The sequence below is a fragment of the Lolium perenne genome, chromosome 4 (genome assembly GCF_019359855.2).
Source record: "Lolium perenne isolate Kyuss_39 chromosome 4, Kyuss_2.0, whole genome shotgun sequence".
In the NCBI taxonomy this organism is placed as follows: Eukaryota; Viridiplantae; Streptophyta; class Magnoliopsida; order Poales; family Poaceae; genus Lolium; species Lolium perenne.
The window spans coordinates 111,052,083-111,069,367 of NC_067247.2; the positions used below are offsets into that span (position 1 = coordinate 111,052,083).

At 45.8% G+C, this 17,285-nt stretch overlaps 3 protein-coding genes across 3 annotated transcripts; all 3 read left to right on the forward strand.

The window, feature by feature from the left end:
• Positions 1-3,084: 3,084 nt before the first annotated feature.
• LOC127302973 (uncharacterized) lies at positions 3,085-5,877 on the forward strand. The gene is made up of 3 exons (XM_051333709.2): positions 3,085-4,401; positions 4,521-4,605; positions 5,668-5,877. The coding sequence occupies exons 1-3, from the start codon at positions 3,143-3,145 to the stop codon at positions 5,671-5,673; spliced, it is 1,350 nt and encodes a 449-aa protein (XP_051189669.1). The 5' UTR covers positions 3,085-3,142; the 3' UTR covers positions 5,674-5,877.
• A 1,657-nt stretch (positions 5,878-7,534) lies between these two features.
• LOC127304419 (uncharacterized) lies at positions 7,535-10,547 on the forward strand. The gene is made up of 2 exons (XM_051335109.1): positions 7,535-8,387; positions 10,435-10,547. Exons 1-2 carry the CDS (start codon positions 7,535-7,537, stop codon positions 10,545-10,547), a joined length of 966 nt encoding a protein of 321 aa, XP_051191069.1.
• A 7-nt stretch (positions 10,548-10,554) lies between these two features.
• Positions 10,555-12,476, forward strand: LOC127304420 (uncharacterized). Its single transcript, XM_051335110.1, has 2 exons — positions 10,555-11,336; positions 12,380-12,476. Exons 1-2 carry the CDS (start codon positions 10,555-10,557, stop codon positions 12,474-12,476), a joined length of 879 nt encoding a protein of 292 aa, XP_051191070.1.
• Positions 12,477-17,285: the final 4,809 nt, after the last annotated feature.

Genomic DNA, 17,285 nt, shown 5'->3' on the forward strand with positions numbered 1-17,285 from the left:
TCATGTTGCTCAAATGATAAGTGTGAAGTGTTGACCTTGGTCAACATGTGATCATACTTTGTTATTTGAGGAGATTAAATCTTAACAGGATTCAATGAGAGAAAATTATTTCTCTAAAGAAAATAAATAGAAACCCTAATAGAATTTTCCAATGAGAAGAAACCATTTTCCAAACCTTAAAGAAGAAACCCTAGTCTAATGTTGAGTAATGATTAGGATGATGCTAGATCATCTTGTGTGAGCCATTAAGGCTAATTAAGTCTACTTAAGTATTGTTTGGTAATTGTATCCTCATATTCGTTTATAGACGCTAGTACCGGAGACTATCAAGAGGAGGAGGTATTCTACCAAGAAGAAGAAGAGAACTTTGCTCACTACCCCAATCAAGGCAAGCTATACTCTTGCAAGTTACCTAGTGCAAGCTCTACTTGAGCAAGGCACCAATACCATACTACTTTGTGTTTTACTGTCCAAGTCCCACTTTTATCTTACAAAGTTTTTAATTTGATTATCAAGGTTTACTTTTATAGTTAACTTGAGTCTAGATAAGGAGTAGTACAAGAACATCAAAGTTAGCCTAGAGAGGTACAAGCTAGTTAGCACCCCTCATGACTAGTTGCTAGTGCTAAAAATAAAATTGACTACTCTAGATGGGAACTTGTGGAATTCTTGACTTTGAAAACCTTGGAATGATGAGTCATTCTATTGAAAGATTTTGAAGGTGAAGGTGACTTGAATGACATGGTGATTTTGATAAAAACTGATGATTGGGTTCGGATGCGATACCATTCCAATTTTTGAGTACCCCCGCAATACCTGATTAGGGGTAAGGCTTTAGCTGGAAATTTATGTGTCTTAGTATGGGTTCCCTCTGAACAATCGTCATAGAGGTTATGCCGAGACTGCCTCCGTTGAAAGTGAAATGACGTGAAATGAGGTGAATGTACGACCCAAGCCCTGTGCATTTCCCGGGATAACAGTTGGCTATCACCGGGAGGCCAAGCTCATGGGGAGAGGTGCCTATACTAGGGTGTGTAAGTGAAAGGTTAATGGTTGATGATCCGCATACCGAGTTATGATTATTCAGGGTTATCGCTGACGGATGTAATCAAATGTTGTGGCACAAGTGTGCAACCTCTGCAGAGTGTAAACCTATTCGAATAGCCGCGTCCGCGGTCATGGATAGTTGGAAAGGCCATATTGTTCCGTCATCAGAACCTTTACAAAAATCTGAATGGTGACTTGTGACTTGAGTTTGAACGGTGACTTTGACTTTGAATCACAACAGAGTTGTGGGAATGACACTAATGTTCCCACTTGAGTTAAGTTAGGCAAATGAAGTGTCTTTGTTTACTAAATGCTTCTGAAATAAAACTGGCTTTATGCAAATGAACCTAGAGCTTAGAACCCCATTAATATAGTGATAGTACTTACCTTTGTATTAGTTTGTGAGTACTTTAAAGTACTCATGGTTGTGTCCCTGGCTATTCAAATCGTCAGACTATGAAGATGAGCCCCAGTACCAGGATGAAGGACAGCAGGACATCTACGATAACTAGGACCACTCCTGACGTCAACAGTTGCCTGTGGAGCAGATGGACTACTACTACGCTATTTCCGCTGTGTGTTTTGTATTGGATCCTTAGATCCCCTATGTTATATTAAGACTGGATCATGTGATCCTTTGTTGTAAGACACTTATGAGTTGTAATGAATGATGTTCTGTGATATCAATCTATTATGTCTCGCAAAAACAATACTCCTGGGATTGTGATGTATGGCATAATAGGCATCTGGACTTAAAAATCCGGGTGTTGACATTCAAACAGATAAAAACATGGTAGATCCTTTAAGGAAAGGACTCACATAATGTGGTAGAAAGTGCATCAAATGAGATGGGTTTAAGACCCATAGGTGTTAGAGCATCGATGGTGCTTGGGTTGTCCATGTGCGCCAGGGAGAACGCCTTGCGCGCTCGCTTCGCTTCCCTCACGGCCTTGCGCTCCGCCCGCTGCTACGCGAAGAACGCATTCTCGTTGACGACGTCTTGGGGGAAGTTATCGGGCCACACTGACATGGTGCGTTCGACTGCCTCGACAATGGCGAGCCGCGCTGGCGGTGACACTGCCTCTCCTTCTTGTAGAGATGGCACGGTGGGGGCGCCAACGTCTCTGCTTGGGTGGAGGAGTCAACATCGTGGAAGTTGAGGTCTCGGCGCAGACGGTGGAGCCACCACGCTGCCACGTCGTAGGCGCACACGGCCTCATGCGCAATTTTGAAGCTGCCGAGGGTCAAGCGTTAGCCAGCGGCGCAGATCTCAACGTAGAAGTTGCCCACTGACCGGAGGCGCATGCCGTGGTACCTGGAGGATTTGGGGCGCGGCGAAATGTAGGCGTGGATGGGAAGGATTTGGAGCGGCGATTCAGCGATGGGGTGGTGGGGAAAAAGAAGAGGAGAGGGTTCAGCGGTGGTTGAGAGAGCGCACTTCGCCTTTTATATCGCGCACGCCGGATCCAACGCGGGAGATTTGGCGCGCGATGCCGCTTTAGGGCATGTCCAATGGGCCGACGCAAGCGGACGCGAAACGACCGTTGGCGGCCGGGTGGTCGAAATATGCGCTGCACTCCAGCCTAGCGGCCCGGCTATTTTGAATGTCCATTTTGGATCGACTCGTTGAAGATGGCCTTATGCTGCGCGCGTCAGCTGGAGAGGCAAAACTCTTGCGGGCGCTAAAATGATCATGTTGGACATGCTCATAACTCAAACTTTATGATCGTCCCGTAAATTGGGGCCAGAAAAAAGAAAGCTAGACCAGTAGTTTTTTTTTTGGAACATGCTGGAGTGGATTCTTCCGACGCATAAAATCCTCTAATGAAGGCAGAGACCGAAGAGTTTTGGAAGGAATGGACGCAGGTCAGGGTCAGCAGCAGACAGCCATGGCACTGAACCGCCAACGCCGGCGAACCCCCTTAAACGTTTTCCAGCAGCCTTCACCGGCTCTAATTCCCAACTCCAGTGGTACTGCACCTCTTCTCCGTGTAATTTATCTCTTCAACTTTGTTTCTCCTGGGTAAAATTCACTCTCTTCTGTTTCTTAATTTGCGAATCAGATCTACGATTGGAACGCATTGTGTCTCCGTCGATGTCTAGGAAACGCCCTTCCGAGCCGCAGGCCACAACTGCGCGCGCAAGGAAGCGCCGCCTTGCCGCGGCGGTGGCCTCAGATGAAGTTGCACCCCCGTCCACCTCTTCCCCCTGGGCGTGTCGTCTTCCAGGGGATATGGTTCGCCAGATAGCGATGCGCGTGCTAGCCGGCGATTTTCTGGATTACGTCCGCTTCCGCGCTGTTTGCACCAGTTGGAGGTCCGGCACCGTCTGCCCGCGCGGCCGCGGGGTCGTCGATCCACACTTCCACCCGCGCCGCTGGATGATGCTGCCGGAGGGTCACGGTCTCTACCCCGGGCACGGCAAGCTGCGCGGCTATGTCCGTTTCTTCAACCTTGACACGGGAACCTTCGTCCGAGTCAAGCTCCCGCTTTTCAGGAACCACTGCGCTCTTGAATCTGTCAACGGCCTCCTTCTTCTCCAGAGAGACCAAGACACCGCCGTCCGCCTCCTCTACCCTTTCACAGGAGACATTGCTGAGCTCCCACCGCTTGCCACCCTCCTAACTCAGCTGGACAATGATCTTCCTGTTGCAAATCCTGATCCCGAGCTGTCAAAATGGTACTACATCAGATGCGGTATATGCGCTTCCGTTTCCTGCACCGGTGGATCCATCATCGTCATGCTTATGTTCAGTCGTCTGCGGCGTCTGGCCTTCGCCACCTCCCAGGACCAGCAATGGACCATGCCAAGCTGGGATATCCCGGTTAATAGGTCAACCTTGTCATTCCGAGGCAAGCTATTCTTGGCGCAATCTTATCCTAGCTCTAGTGGATCATTGGTTTTCCAGATTGACCCTCCCCTGCAGCCTGGTTCGCCGCCGCTGCCGCCAAAGCTGATCGCCACATGTCCGGCAGATAAGCTCTACTGCGGTTTCCATCTGGTAGAGTGCGACTCGCAGATCCTGCTTGTTGGCCATAACAATAGCTCTTGGTCGCACTTTGTGATTTACAAACTTGAGGACCTTATCTTGGAAACATTTACCCCGGTGAAAAGCATTGGTGACCGTGCTCTCTTCCTCGCGAACAAGTGCCTCAGTGTCTCCTCTAAGGTGCTGCCTACTGTCATGTCTGAAACTGTTGTCTACAACCATCCAACTGATCGTTCTTTTGCACAATACCATCTCAATACTGGTGCTTGGTCTCGACCAATCGACACGTGCAGTCTAAATGGCTGTAACCCGGGTCCTCGTAGCCTCATCCAGCACGTCATTACCTGCTGCATTCGCGATGTCTGGTATATCACCGCTGCCCTTACTTTGTTTTTTTCCTAGCTGCTCCTTATATGTTACAACTGTTCCTACGTACGTCATCTTATTTAGCGGGCTTACTATATTCTCTTTGTGACCCTTGTAGGAACAAAGGGCTGTTATGTTCGGAAAAGGAATCAAGTGAAGCTGGATTGCTTTTTTGGAAGGTGAAGAGAAAGCTCCGTTTTTGGGTAAGTTTACCAGCAGATAAACCGTTCTTTCTGTACTAGCACCATGGAGCGATTATGATGTGCTCAGTTATCACCACTAGTTTTATCATCCTAACAAATTAGCAACCGACTATCAATCCAACTTGGTCAGATGCTCAATCCTCACAAATAATGTCTGCCCCCAATCAACATCCAACTGACAAAAAACTCATGTCAGAAATTCAGATTCGTCCTAATCCACTTGCAATCCCCTATACTGATGGAGTATCTATTAAATCAACTTTGAAATTTGCCCTCATCGATCCTTGTTCTCCTACACAACCAATCAGCTGTGTATCCACTTCTTTGTAGGGAGACATGGTTTTGTATGCAATTTGACTAAAATAATCTGTCATCTTTGGCAACTAGCAGTCATGTGAAGGTTTTTGTGATCTTTGGTGATTTGCTCTGTTGTCCTATTTTTGGCACACATACTACTCATCGGTTGCTTTCAGAATTAGTGCCAAGGATAATATCATGTAACTTGTTAAAGACTGTGGGGTGTGTTTCGTTTGGACCCAAGCAAATCTCACAATTTGGCTAGCATATACTAATATTTTAGATAGGGTTTTGGTTGTCCATGTTTTGGCCAATGTTGCCAAGAAAAATGAATTAGGGTTGACTAGTGAGCAAGTGCATGCTAAATTGTTAGCAACCATCCAAACTAGAGCAAATTTGTTGCCCATGACCAAAAAATTGGCAAGGTTGGTTTTAGTCACCACAATCCACCAATCATATTGAATAAGCTAAAAGACTATGCCAATGATTATGGTAGGCTAAGAAATAAGGCGAATGATTATGCTAGAAGAAACATGCTAGAGAATTGTGGTAGGGGATGCAAATAAGGTAAATGATTATGCTAGTTTATTGCCATTGTGAAATGAAGTTATTGCAGATTTTGCAGGAACTGTTTTTTTTTCTAATGTACGTGCTCCTTGCTTCTTTTATACATGTGCTTTTCTTGTTTCACATTTGATCATATTGATGCAATTGGTTTAATCACGTATCTTACATGTTCTTTTGTACTTGTGCTCTTTTCTCTAGTCATGAATGGTCCCTTATATCCAGAAGCTGGAAGCTTGGATTTTCATGCTGCCATGAAGAAGGAAGACTAGTTAGATTGCCATGCGTCATCGTCCCGTCCTCTTCGCTATAATGTATCCACATGTTATCTATTGTTAAGTTACTGTAGCTTGTAAAATTAAATGCGCTTACCTCCTGTTTTTCAGCACTGTTAAACTTGGTTTTCAGCAATCATGTAGCTTGGTAGATCAAACATGATGTTTATTTGTGTCCTTCCTTGCAAGCGTTTAGGTATGTACTCCCTAGGGTTGTTTTTCATCGACGCGGAGGAGTTCAGTGCATGCACGTAGATTAGTGCAGTGACAGTGTCGATTAATAGGGACCAGAGGTAGTACTAGTTAGTTGCCCCTGACCTTACTATTGACAGTTAACAATTTATTTTAAGAAGATCGGGTGTCCTAACTCGTAAGATTTGTTTTTGGACTGGGGAATTTTTACATGTGAGTTCTTCTGTCCAGTACCGTGGAATCTTTACCCGAATCTTTACCCGGCAACCTGTGCCAATAGCGGCTACAGGAGGGGGGGGGGGGGGGCGGGGAGCGGGTCGTTTTTCGTATTTGCCCCTTCAGGACAGTTCGTCCTGCTGTGCCGCACTCTCAAGTTAGCTTTAACAGAATATGTGGTAGTCTGATTTATGCACGCCCTTCTGTCCTGCTGTTAAACTATCGTTTTGTTTGTGTTCAGCACAATGTTTCGTTTACGTCAGCAATATTGAGTTAGTGCTGCGAGTCGTCTGTGCGCTTCTCTTGTGACTTGTGAGGCGGCCAGCTCCTGCTTTTATACTCTGATGTTGCTGTGATGGCCATTGACTGACGACACACCAGCTCACCCAGCTAGTTCTTGAAACACTAACTCAATATTGATGATCCGACATCGTGAGGTCGTGGCGAAGCTTTGCTTTCATCCGACCACCTGCACTGGCTGGCCTTGCATCTTGCAAACGCATTGTTGCTTATTCCCGAGGAATCTATTGATACAGATAAATATGCTTGATACTTGTAGATTGTAGCACAGTCATGTAAGTTCTGATTTACCATCAGGTTGAAGGGAATCCTGAAGAAACTCGTAGTGGCCGGATTCAGAAGCAACCGCCTGAACCGAGTCAAATAACAGAACCTCCATAATCTGAATTAAGCATTATAACGACAATCGATAATGGTTTTCAGGCTTCCACCTCTAACGGTTCAAAACTTTCGGTGAAGAACTTAGGCTGGTGCCAACGCGGGCTGGAGGGCGGGCGGTACCGCCCGCGACGGGGCGAGAGGGAGGCGAGAGGCGGGCGAGACGCTAGCGGCGGGCGGTGGTTCCACCGCCCGGCGGTAGGGGCGGTACCGCCCGCCTATAGCCCGTGTTGGAGGCGAGAGCGGGGCGAGAGGGAGGTGATAGCGGTGCTAGTGGGGGCGGTAGGGAGGAGAGAGAAGTGGGAGCTGGCACTATAGCCCGTGCACTGGCACCATGGGGTGAGAGTGGTGTGAGAGTGATGGTAAAAGCTGACGTGGCGAGGCTATAGTGGGGTGATGCATTGGCACCAGCCTTAGTGTGGCTAGGAGCGGATCCCGTTCATTCATACACTAGGCATCTGGGATTTGTGTTGGCACGCCAACGAGCCAAGCGATGAGGAAAGCCCTGAAATGCAGCGGCAACATATGCACATCAAAATCACAAATATATTTTTCTTACCTTTTTTATGCTACCCTGATTACTTGTCCTACCAAAAACGTTCGTTGAGCTTCTACCTTCCTATGAATCCTATCTGCCTCATCAGACCAGCATATTAGCACACGACTACGACACTGTCGAGATCTCTCCCGGTTCCGCGCCGCTGGCCATGACTTCGTGCACAAGGACGCGCCGGCTCTCCGCGGCGGCAACTTCTGATGCTGCCATGGCGGCGGCCTCTTCTCTCTCTCCATGGGCGTCCATCCTTCATGGTGATCTGCTTCGCGTGATAGCGGGGCGTGTTTTGGAGGACGATTTCCTGGATTATGTTCGCTTCCGCGCCGTCTGCACCGGTTGGCGGTCCGGCACCCTCTGTCCGCGCGGCCGCGGCGTCACCGATCTGCGCTTCCACCCGCACCGCTGGATGATGCTCACCGAGGGTCATGGCCTCTATCCTGGATATGGCAAGCTGGGTGGGTACGTCCGCTTATTCAACCTCTACACGGGAACCTTCGTCCGTGCCAAGCTCCCGTTGTTCAGAAACCACTGCGCGCTTGATAGTGTCGACGGCCTCCTCCTACTCCAAAGGGACGAAGACACCTTCATCTGTGTCCTCCACCCTTTCACTGGCGACATTGCAGAGCTCCCACCACTGCCCACCCTCCTCACTCAGCTGGATGGTGATCGCAACCAAGTACCTGAGTGTGAGAAGTGGTTCTTCATCAGATACGATATATGTGCTTCAGTTTCCTGCAATGCTGGGATTACCTCCGTCATGCTTGCATCCCATTATCAATCTCGTGTAGCCTTTGCTACCTCGCAGGACAGGCATTGGACTGTGACAAGCTGGAAGGTCCCACGGAGTGTTCGACCCTTGTCATTCCGTGGCAAGCTATATGTGGTTCATAACCAAACCCCTGCCATTGATGCTACATCAACTGTTCTCCAGATTGATCACCCCCTGCAGGATCAGATAGGCTTAGGCTCTCGAGAACCGTCACCACCGAAGTTAATTGCCACATGTCCGCCAAACATTCTCCGCTACCCCCTCTATCTCGTAGAATGTGACTCGGAGATCTTGGTGGTTGGTCATAGTGATAGTTCCTTTTCTCACATTTTAGTATACAAACTTGCTGATCTTATGTTGGGCCAGTTTATCCCCATAACAAGCATCAGAGACCGTCCCCTCTTCATAGAAGAAAGGTCTCTGAGTGTCTCATCTAAGTCCTTACCTACCATCATGTCTGAAACTGTCGTCTACATACATCCAAGAACACATGATTTTGCACAATTCCAGCTTCGTATTGGCATTTGGTCTCAGCCCATCGACGAATCGGGGCTAGATGGCTTTGCCCCGGGTCCTTGTAGCCTAATCCACCATGTCCTGAGCTGCTGCATTCTCTACGTCTGGTACATAACTAGTTATTCTCAAGGTTCCTTGCAGATCTTATTTACTCTTCCAGGTAACAGTTTTTTTTTCCTAGGAGCTAATAGGTTATTAATTGTTGTCTAGGAACAAAGGACTGATATATTCTACAAAGGAATATAAGAAACCTGGATGGCTTGTTTGGAAGGTCAAAAGAAAGTTTAGCAATTGGGTAAAACCTTGCTCACAGTTAGTCCATTGTTACGTAGTACTAGTTAGTTGCCCCTGACCTTACTATTGACAGTTAACAATTTATTTTAAGAAGATCGGGTGTCCTAACTCGTAAGATTTGTTTTTGGACTGGGGAATTTTTACATGTGAGTTCTTCTGTCCAGTACCGTGGAATCTTTACCCGGCAACCTGTGCCAATAGCGGCTACAGGAGGGGGGGGGGGGGGGGCTGGGAGCGGGTCGTTTTTCGTATTTGCCCCTTCAGGACAGTTCGTCCTGCTGTGCCGCACTCTCAAGTTAGCTTTAACAGAATATGTGGTAGTCTGATTTATGCACGCCCTTCTGTCCTGCTGTTAAACTATCGTTTTGTTTGTGTTCAGCACAATGTTTCGTTTACGTCAGCAATATTGAGTTAGTGCTGCGAGTCGTCTGTGCGCTTCTCTTGTGACTTGTGAGGCGGCCAGCTCCTGCTTTTATACTCTGATGTTGCTGTGATGGCCATTGACTGACGACACACCAGCTCACCCAGCTAGTTCTTGAAACACTAACTCAATATTGATGATCCGACATCGTGAGGTCGTGGCGAAGCTTTGCTTTCATCCGACCACCTGCACTGGCTGGCCTTGCATCTTGCAAACGCATTGTTGCTTATTCCCGAGGAATCTATTGATACAGATAAATATGCTTGATACTTGTAGATTGTAGCACAGTCATGTAAGTTCTGATTTACCATCAGGTTGAAGGGAATCCTGAAGAAACTCGTAGTGGCCGGATTCAGAAGCAACTGCCTGAACCGAGTCAAATACCAGAACCTCCATAATCTGAATTAAGCATTATAACGACAATCGATAATGGTTTTCAGGCTTCCACCTCTAACGGTTCGAAACTTTCAGTGAAGAACTTAGGCTGGTGCCAACGCGGGCTGGAGGGCGGGCGGTACCGCCCGCGACGGGGCGAGAGGGAGGCGAGAGGCGGGCGAGACGCTAGCGGCGGGCGGTGGTTCCACCGCCCGGCGGTAGGGGCGGTACCGCCCGCCTATAGCCCGTGTTGGAGGCGAGAGCGGGGCGAGAGGGAGGTGATAGCGGTGCTAGTGGGGGCGGTAGGGAGGAGAGAGAAGTGGGAGCTGGCACTATAGCCCGTGCACTGGCACCATGGGGTGAGAGTGGTGTGAGAGTGATGGTAAAAGCTGACGTGGCGAGGCTATAGTGGGGTGATGCATTGGCACCAGCCTTAGTGTGGCTAGGAGCGGATCCCGTTCATTCATACACTAGGCATCTGGGATTTGTGTTGGCACGCCAACGAGCCAAGCGATGAGGAAAGCCCTGAAATGCACCGGCAACATATGCACATCAAAATCACAAATAAAATCTATGATTGATTTTCCTTACCTTTTTTATGCTACCCTGATTACTTGTCCTACCAAAAACGTTCGTTGAGCTTCTACCTTCCTATGAATCCTATCTGCCTCATCAGACCAGCATATTAGCACACGACTACGACACTGTCGAGATCTCTCCCGGTTCCGCGCCGCTGGCCATGACTTCGTGCACAAGGACGCGCCGGCGCTCCGCGGCGGCAACTTCTGATGCTGCCATGGCGGCGGCCTCTTCTCTCTCTCCATGGGCGTCCATCCTTCATGGTGATCTGCTTCGCGTGATAGCGGGGCGTGTTTTGGAGGACGATTTCCTGGATTATGTTCGCTTCCGTGCCGTCTGCACCGGTTGGCGGTCCGGCACCCTCTGTCCGCGCGGCCGCGGCGTCACCGATCTGCGCTTCCACCCGCGCCGCTGGATGATGCTCACCGAGGGTCATGGCCTCTATCCTGGATATGGCAAGCTGGGTGGGTACGTCCGCTTATTCAACCTCTACACGGGAACCTTCGTCCGTGCCAAGCTCCCGTTGTTCAGAAACCACTGCGCGCTTGATAGTGTCGACGGCCTCCTCCTACTCCAAAGGGACGAAGACACCTTCATCTGTGTCCTCCACCCTTTCACTGGCGACATTGCAGAGCTCCCACCACTGCCCACCCTCCTCACTCAGCTGGATGGTGATCGCAACCAAGTACCTGAGTGTGAGAAGTGGTTCTTCATCAGATACGATATATGTGCTTCAGTTTCCTGCAATGCTGGGATTACCTCCGTCATGCTTGCATCCCATTATCAATCTCGTGTAGCCTTTGCTACCTCGCAGGACAGGCATTGGACTGTGACAAGCTGGAAGGTCCCACGGAGTGTTCGACCCTTGTCATTCCGTGGCAAGCTATATGTGGTTCATAACCAAACCCCTGCCATTGATGCTACATCAACTGTTCTCCAGATTGATCACCCCCTGCAGGATCAGATAGGCTTAGGCTCTCGAGAACCGTCACCACCGAAGTTAATTGCCACATGTCCGCCAAACATTCTCCGCTACCCCCTCTATCTCGTAGAATGTGACTCGGAGATCTTGGTGGTTGGTCATAGTGATAGTTCCTTTTCTCACATTTTAGTATACAAACTTGCTGATCTTATGTTGGGCCGGTTTATCCCCATAACAAGCATCAGAGACCGTCCCCTCTTCATAGAAGAAAGGTCTCTGAGTGTCTCATCTAAGTCCTTACCTACCATCATGTCTGAAACTGTCGTCTACATACATCCAAGAACACATGATTTTGCACAATTCCAGCTTCGTATTGGCATTTGGTCTCAGCCCATCGACAAATCGGGGCTAGATGGCTTTGCCCCGGGTCCTTGTAGCCTAATCCACCATGTCCTGAGCTGCTGCATTCTCTACGTCTGGTACATAACTAGTTATTCTCAAGGTTCCTTGCAGATCTTATTTACTCTTCCAGGTAACAGTTTTTTTTTCCTAGGAGCTAATAGGTTATTAATTGTTGTCTAGGAACAAAGGACTGATATATTCTACAAAGGAATATAAGAAACCTGGATGGCTTGTTTGGAAGGTCAAAAGAAAGTTTAGCAATTGGGTAAAACCTTGCTCACAGTTAGTCCATTGTTTCACTACCAATTTATAATGAGCTGGTTCAGTCCGAGTTGATATAAACTCGGCTCTAAAACACCTAACTGTTTTGGAAAATGAAACGGAGTTCAAAATCACGGTTTTCTAAATTCTTGTTATGTGGATTTAATCAAATTTAACAGCTCACGCAGACAGATTTGTGCGTTTTTCTTTGTTTGATGATTTGGTGTAGTATGTTGTATTGATCACCTACATGACATCTTCTTATCTTCTTGTGTGTTTCTTTTTCTAGTGCTGAATGAGCCTTCTTGCGTGGAGATGCTAGCTGGTGCATCGGCTTTCTCTGCCTCATCCTTTCTAGTTACCACCATGAGACAGAGACTATGGTGGTAATTGTGATTTGTGTTATTCTGTTGTGCGCTGAGCTGTTAAGATATTGGTTTTTTTGTTTCTTATTCAGCAGTAATGTAGCTTTGATACATCTGTCACGATTCATCATCAGTTATGTCAATGACATTGAGTTGATATTGGGTGTCATGTGGGGAGCCAATGCCTGAAGGGATTGGTCGCATTCTATGTGAATCTGTTTCCTTTTCAAGGATTGTACAATGATTTCTTGATGGAAATTGACACGATGATACACTAATTCTTCGGACACTTTAAATTGCGTGGGCATTGCGTGGGTCTTAGTGCTGATCTGGCATCCAAACAAAAACTAGAAAAATTATCACTTATATATATTCTCGGTAACAACCAAACAAAAACCACTGTATTAATATAATATAAATTACGAACAATATTTATTGCTTCCATATACAGAGGGTTAGATTCTAGATTTGTCTTCAAGTTAATGATACCAACATTAAGTGCTTGGGAGAAGTCATTGTAAAACCAAGACACTATCAATTGGAACTGAAACGGCAAAATATAAGAAATCCTTTGACCTTAATTGACTTAAGGAAGATTCCAGGAAGAAGATTAAAAGAAGAATGATATTCACTTTTTACCTCCTAATTATGCATTTCTGACACTATTTAGCCCATATAGATCACCTTATTTGTGGACTTTGGACCATGTTTTTCTGATGTATATAGGTTTGGCAAGGTGTGAGACGATGATTGAAACTCGAAAATATCGAGACAACAATGAGGAATGGTACATATGGAGAAGAGAATGGTGGACATGATCACCGTCTACGCCTTCTGATTTTTACATATTTTTTTCGTGCAATATCAACCTAACATGCTGATATTATCTTATACAACATAGCAAACACTAAAACTGCTAAAGATATCCACCGTTGCCGGTTTTTTTCCAACGTAGTAGGCGTTGGTTTCTTATTCTTTGTTTTTCTATCCCGAGCGGGATCAGATTCATCCTCGGGTCGAGTAGCTAGACTTTTTTGAAAATAATCATTTCCTTGCCTGTGCCACTAGCCACCACATTATTTGCTTTAGTGTGTGGTATTTCCACCCTCATGTATACCAGTTGCGCCCCTTTTCTTTTGTAGATATTGTTCTTTTTTCTCGGGGAATTCACTTCCACACTTGGCTCAGGAACCGAACTAGAGAAATTGGTCGACTATTTGTTGTTATGTGGATCTTGCTTCTCTCTAGATGAGTTGGTTGCCGAATTTATTTTCTTCCTATTATCCATTGGTCGCAGATCAGGTCCGACTGGTAGACTGTCATCGGCGTCATGATGAAAGGGCACATTGCCCTTAAGTGTGTTTTTTTGGTAATTAATGACAATCCACTGTATATATATCTTTGGTATTGGCATCAAGATCATCGATTTGAAGAGAATAATATTATATGATCAAGATCATGACAGTGTGATTTCAAGAGAAGTATTCAAGATATGGCTCTAAGCCAGTGTCATGATAGTCTCATGAGTTGAGCTATCATTGACTAAGGTTTAGAGCATGCAATCAAATGAATATTTCTTTATGTAACTCAAGATATTATTATAGAGCATGAAGAGATACGAGGTTGATCAAGATTAAGAGTGAAGATTGAATTCAAGTTGATCAACACCTGAAGCATAAAGATTGTACCACTTTGGATCATGTGATCTTGTGGTATGGTAAGACTTTTCAATTAGGCTTCATGAGTTAACCCACTATATGTGTGCATTTGTAACATCCCAAATTTTAAAAAAAAAACAAAGAGAAAATGAATTTTTCCTATTTCCAAAATTTGGACCCAACAAAAACATTAATTGAGTTAGAGGTTGTGCATAGTGCTCATACTCATATGTTGTGATCTTGCTATGATGAATGTTTGAAGTTAAGTAACAATGCTCCTAAACCTTACCCTTTGCTCATTGAAGTAAAAAAGAAACAAAATCAAAAGAAAACAAATTAAAAGAAAACGACATATGTGGCATATAGCCATAATGGCAAATCTTGACCTATGCCATTATACCTTGCCCAAATGGTTTCAAACAATTACTAAACATAACCTAGCACACAATGAACCCAAATTGATGACCCTTGGTCAAAGAAAAAGAAAATAAAATAAAAACATGAAATTCACATATGAGGCTATGGCCATTTTTGCAAATCTTTAACCTAGGCCATTTTACTTTGTGCCAATGGTTTAGAAACATAACTAAACACTAAATAACACTTTTTGAATCAAAGAAACACAAATCAAATAAAAGGAAATAGAAAAACCTAGTTACATGTGATAATGGTCACATGTGGCAATTTTAACATCTTACCCACTTTGAGCCCCTGTATTAAGAATTTTCTAAACCAAACTCTCCCAACTCTTTGAACCTCATCCAAGACCTCATCAAGCTAAACACTTTTGATGTTGGCCCCTTTGACTGGTTCCTTTTCTATTGCTTATTACAAGGATGCAAAGTGCCAATGTTGAATCAGATTCTAGATCATACACTTTTTGTTTTTTCACAAATCTATTCTCCTTTGCAAACCAACACCACCATTAGATCCCAAACATTATTTGAATCACTCCCATCAAGGTTTTGGCAAAATTCAAAAATAAGTTTCTTGCGGGCATTTCATCAAACACCTTGTGAGCTGAAATTGCCAAATGTGAGACATGCTATAAACTGTCGGGTTTTAGCCTCAACCATCTTGCTCAGGTCATCTTTCCTACTCTCCTTAGTCCCCTGGACAAAACCTAACACTTTGCACCACTATACCCAGTACAATGTTGACAGAAATCAACACCATGCCGGCCACATGACACACACATGCTCACCTCCTCTCCTCTCACTTCTGGATGACCACCCCATGTCCTTGAGCTTGCCCTGACCTTGCTGATCATGATCGTGCACGCTCTGACCCTAGGAAAGTTGGCATTGGCCAGAACGCGACACGCCCAGGACGCCCAGAACGTGCCAAGACGCACACGGTGACGTCCCAGAGTGTGCCAGAGCACCGCCTCGTCCCCTCGCTGCTGACGACCCCCTGCCCTCTCCTCTCGCCCACTCACCCCCCTCGACGTCAGCTACCTCCTAGACAAGCTCTCTGGCCCACGCAAGCCCTGTAGCCGACGACTTCGTCTCCGACCGCCGCCACTGTACCACGGTATACGCACACGATGCCACCAACCCTGACCACCCCCTGCTGCACCGTGATGCGCGTTAGGACCGCCTCGACGTCACCAACAGTACGCAACCATCCCGCTGACCCCTGAGCCTATGTAGCATCGTCGACGCCAGCGCCATGGCTGTGCGCCCGCAGCACCCCTCGCCGCTATAAAAGGAGGGCGCCCCCGCCTCAATTCCTCACACCAGCTCGCTCCCCTCTCTTCTCTGACCCTCCTCGACCACTTCCCCTCTCCTATTTCCCACTCAGCCGCCGGAATTTAGCCGGAGACCGCCGCTCCCTTGGCCAGATCGAGGCGACGATTTCATCCACCCCAGCCGCTCCCTCGACCACCGTTCGCCTCGCCGTCGTCGACAACGTCCAGCAGCGTCAACGCCCAGCCTCGCCGGAGCTCAGGTGATCCTCCTACCTCCTAGCCTCACTGCGGCCAGTACCCCTCTCGCCGGAGACGACGACGCTCCTTGTCCGTCCGATCTATTTCTAATCTAACGGCACAGGCAGCGTACCGATTCGGGGTGGGTTAAGACCCACTGACCGGTGGGGTCTGCTGTCAGTGAGTCCACTGCGCAGCGCAAGCGTAGTTGGGCCGGCCCATGTGCATTTCCCGCGCGCCCAGTTAATTTGAATTCAGTTAATTTGATTTAATCCAAATTTGAATACTGGTGCCCATTTCAAAATTGAATAAAATAAAATCTACCCAGCCAAATTTGATGAACTTTATACAAGCTTATGAAATTCTCTAACAAACCCCACTGGTCTCCAACCCTAATTCATCATAGATCTTCTGCAACAAAAATAACAAGGCAGGGCCTTTTCAAACTTCAAACATTTATTAAAAATTAACCATAAATAATTTTGAGTTGATTCTAACTCTCAAAAATCACATTTCATATTGTCTATCTGAATATGTAAAAATATGACATGGTTGCTTCATATGATCATGGGCTAGAATAAATAATGGCTATGTGGCTATTTCTAGTCCATTTAAATTACCCAAACTTTAATTATTAAATAGTATGAGAGGTATCCTCTCATTTAAATCTTTGTCTCAAGTAATCCAACATGAGGTAATGACCTTGGTCTATATAATCTCATATTGCATTATTTGGTGATATTAAATTATTACTAAGGTAGTGTTAAATTGCATGAGGTCTAATACCTCATTTAAATCATTTTCCCAAATAATAAATATGAAGTGTTGACCTTGGTCAACATGTGTTCATACCTTATTATTTGAGGAGGTTAAATCTTAACAAGATTCAATGAGAGAAAATTATTTCTCCAAAGAACTAAATAGAAATCCTAATAAATACTTTTAATGAGAGGAAATTATTTTTCATAAAAAGAAAACAAAGACAACCAACATGTTAATAATGTTGTGATGCTAGAATAGCTTGTGTGAACCATTTGTGTGTTTATTCTAGCCATTAAGATTTGTTTGGTGATTGTATACCTCGTATCCGTGTATAGACGCTAGTACCGAGGAATACCAGGAGGAGGAGGTCTACTTCGAGGAAGAAGAAGAGAACTTTGATCACTGTACCAATCAAGGCAAGCTATATTATTGCAAGCTATACTCTTGCAAGCTACCTTGTGCAAAGCTCTACTAGAGCAAGGCACCATTACATATTGTTTTGTGTTTAATGATCCCAACCCAAGTTTTTACCTTATAAGTTTTTGACTTTGGTTTATCAAAGTTTATTTTTGATTCATGATTCACTTGGTCTAGATATAGAGTAGTACAAGAGCATCAAATTTAGCCTAGAGCAATACAAGCTAATTAGCA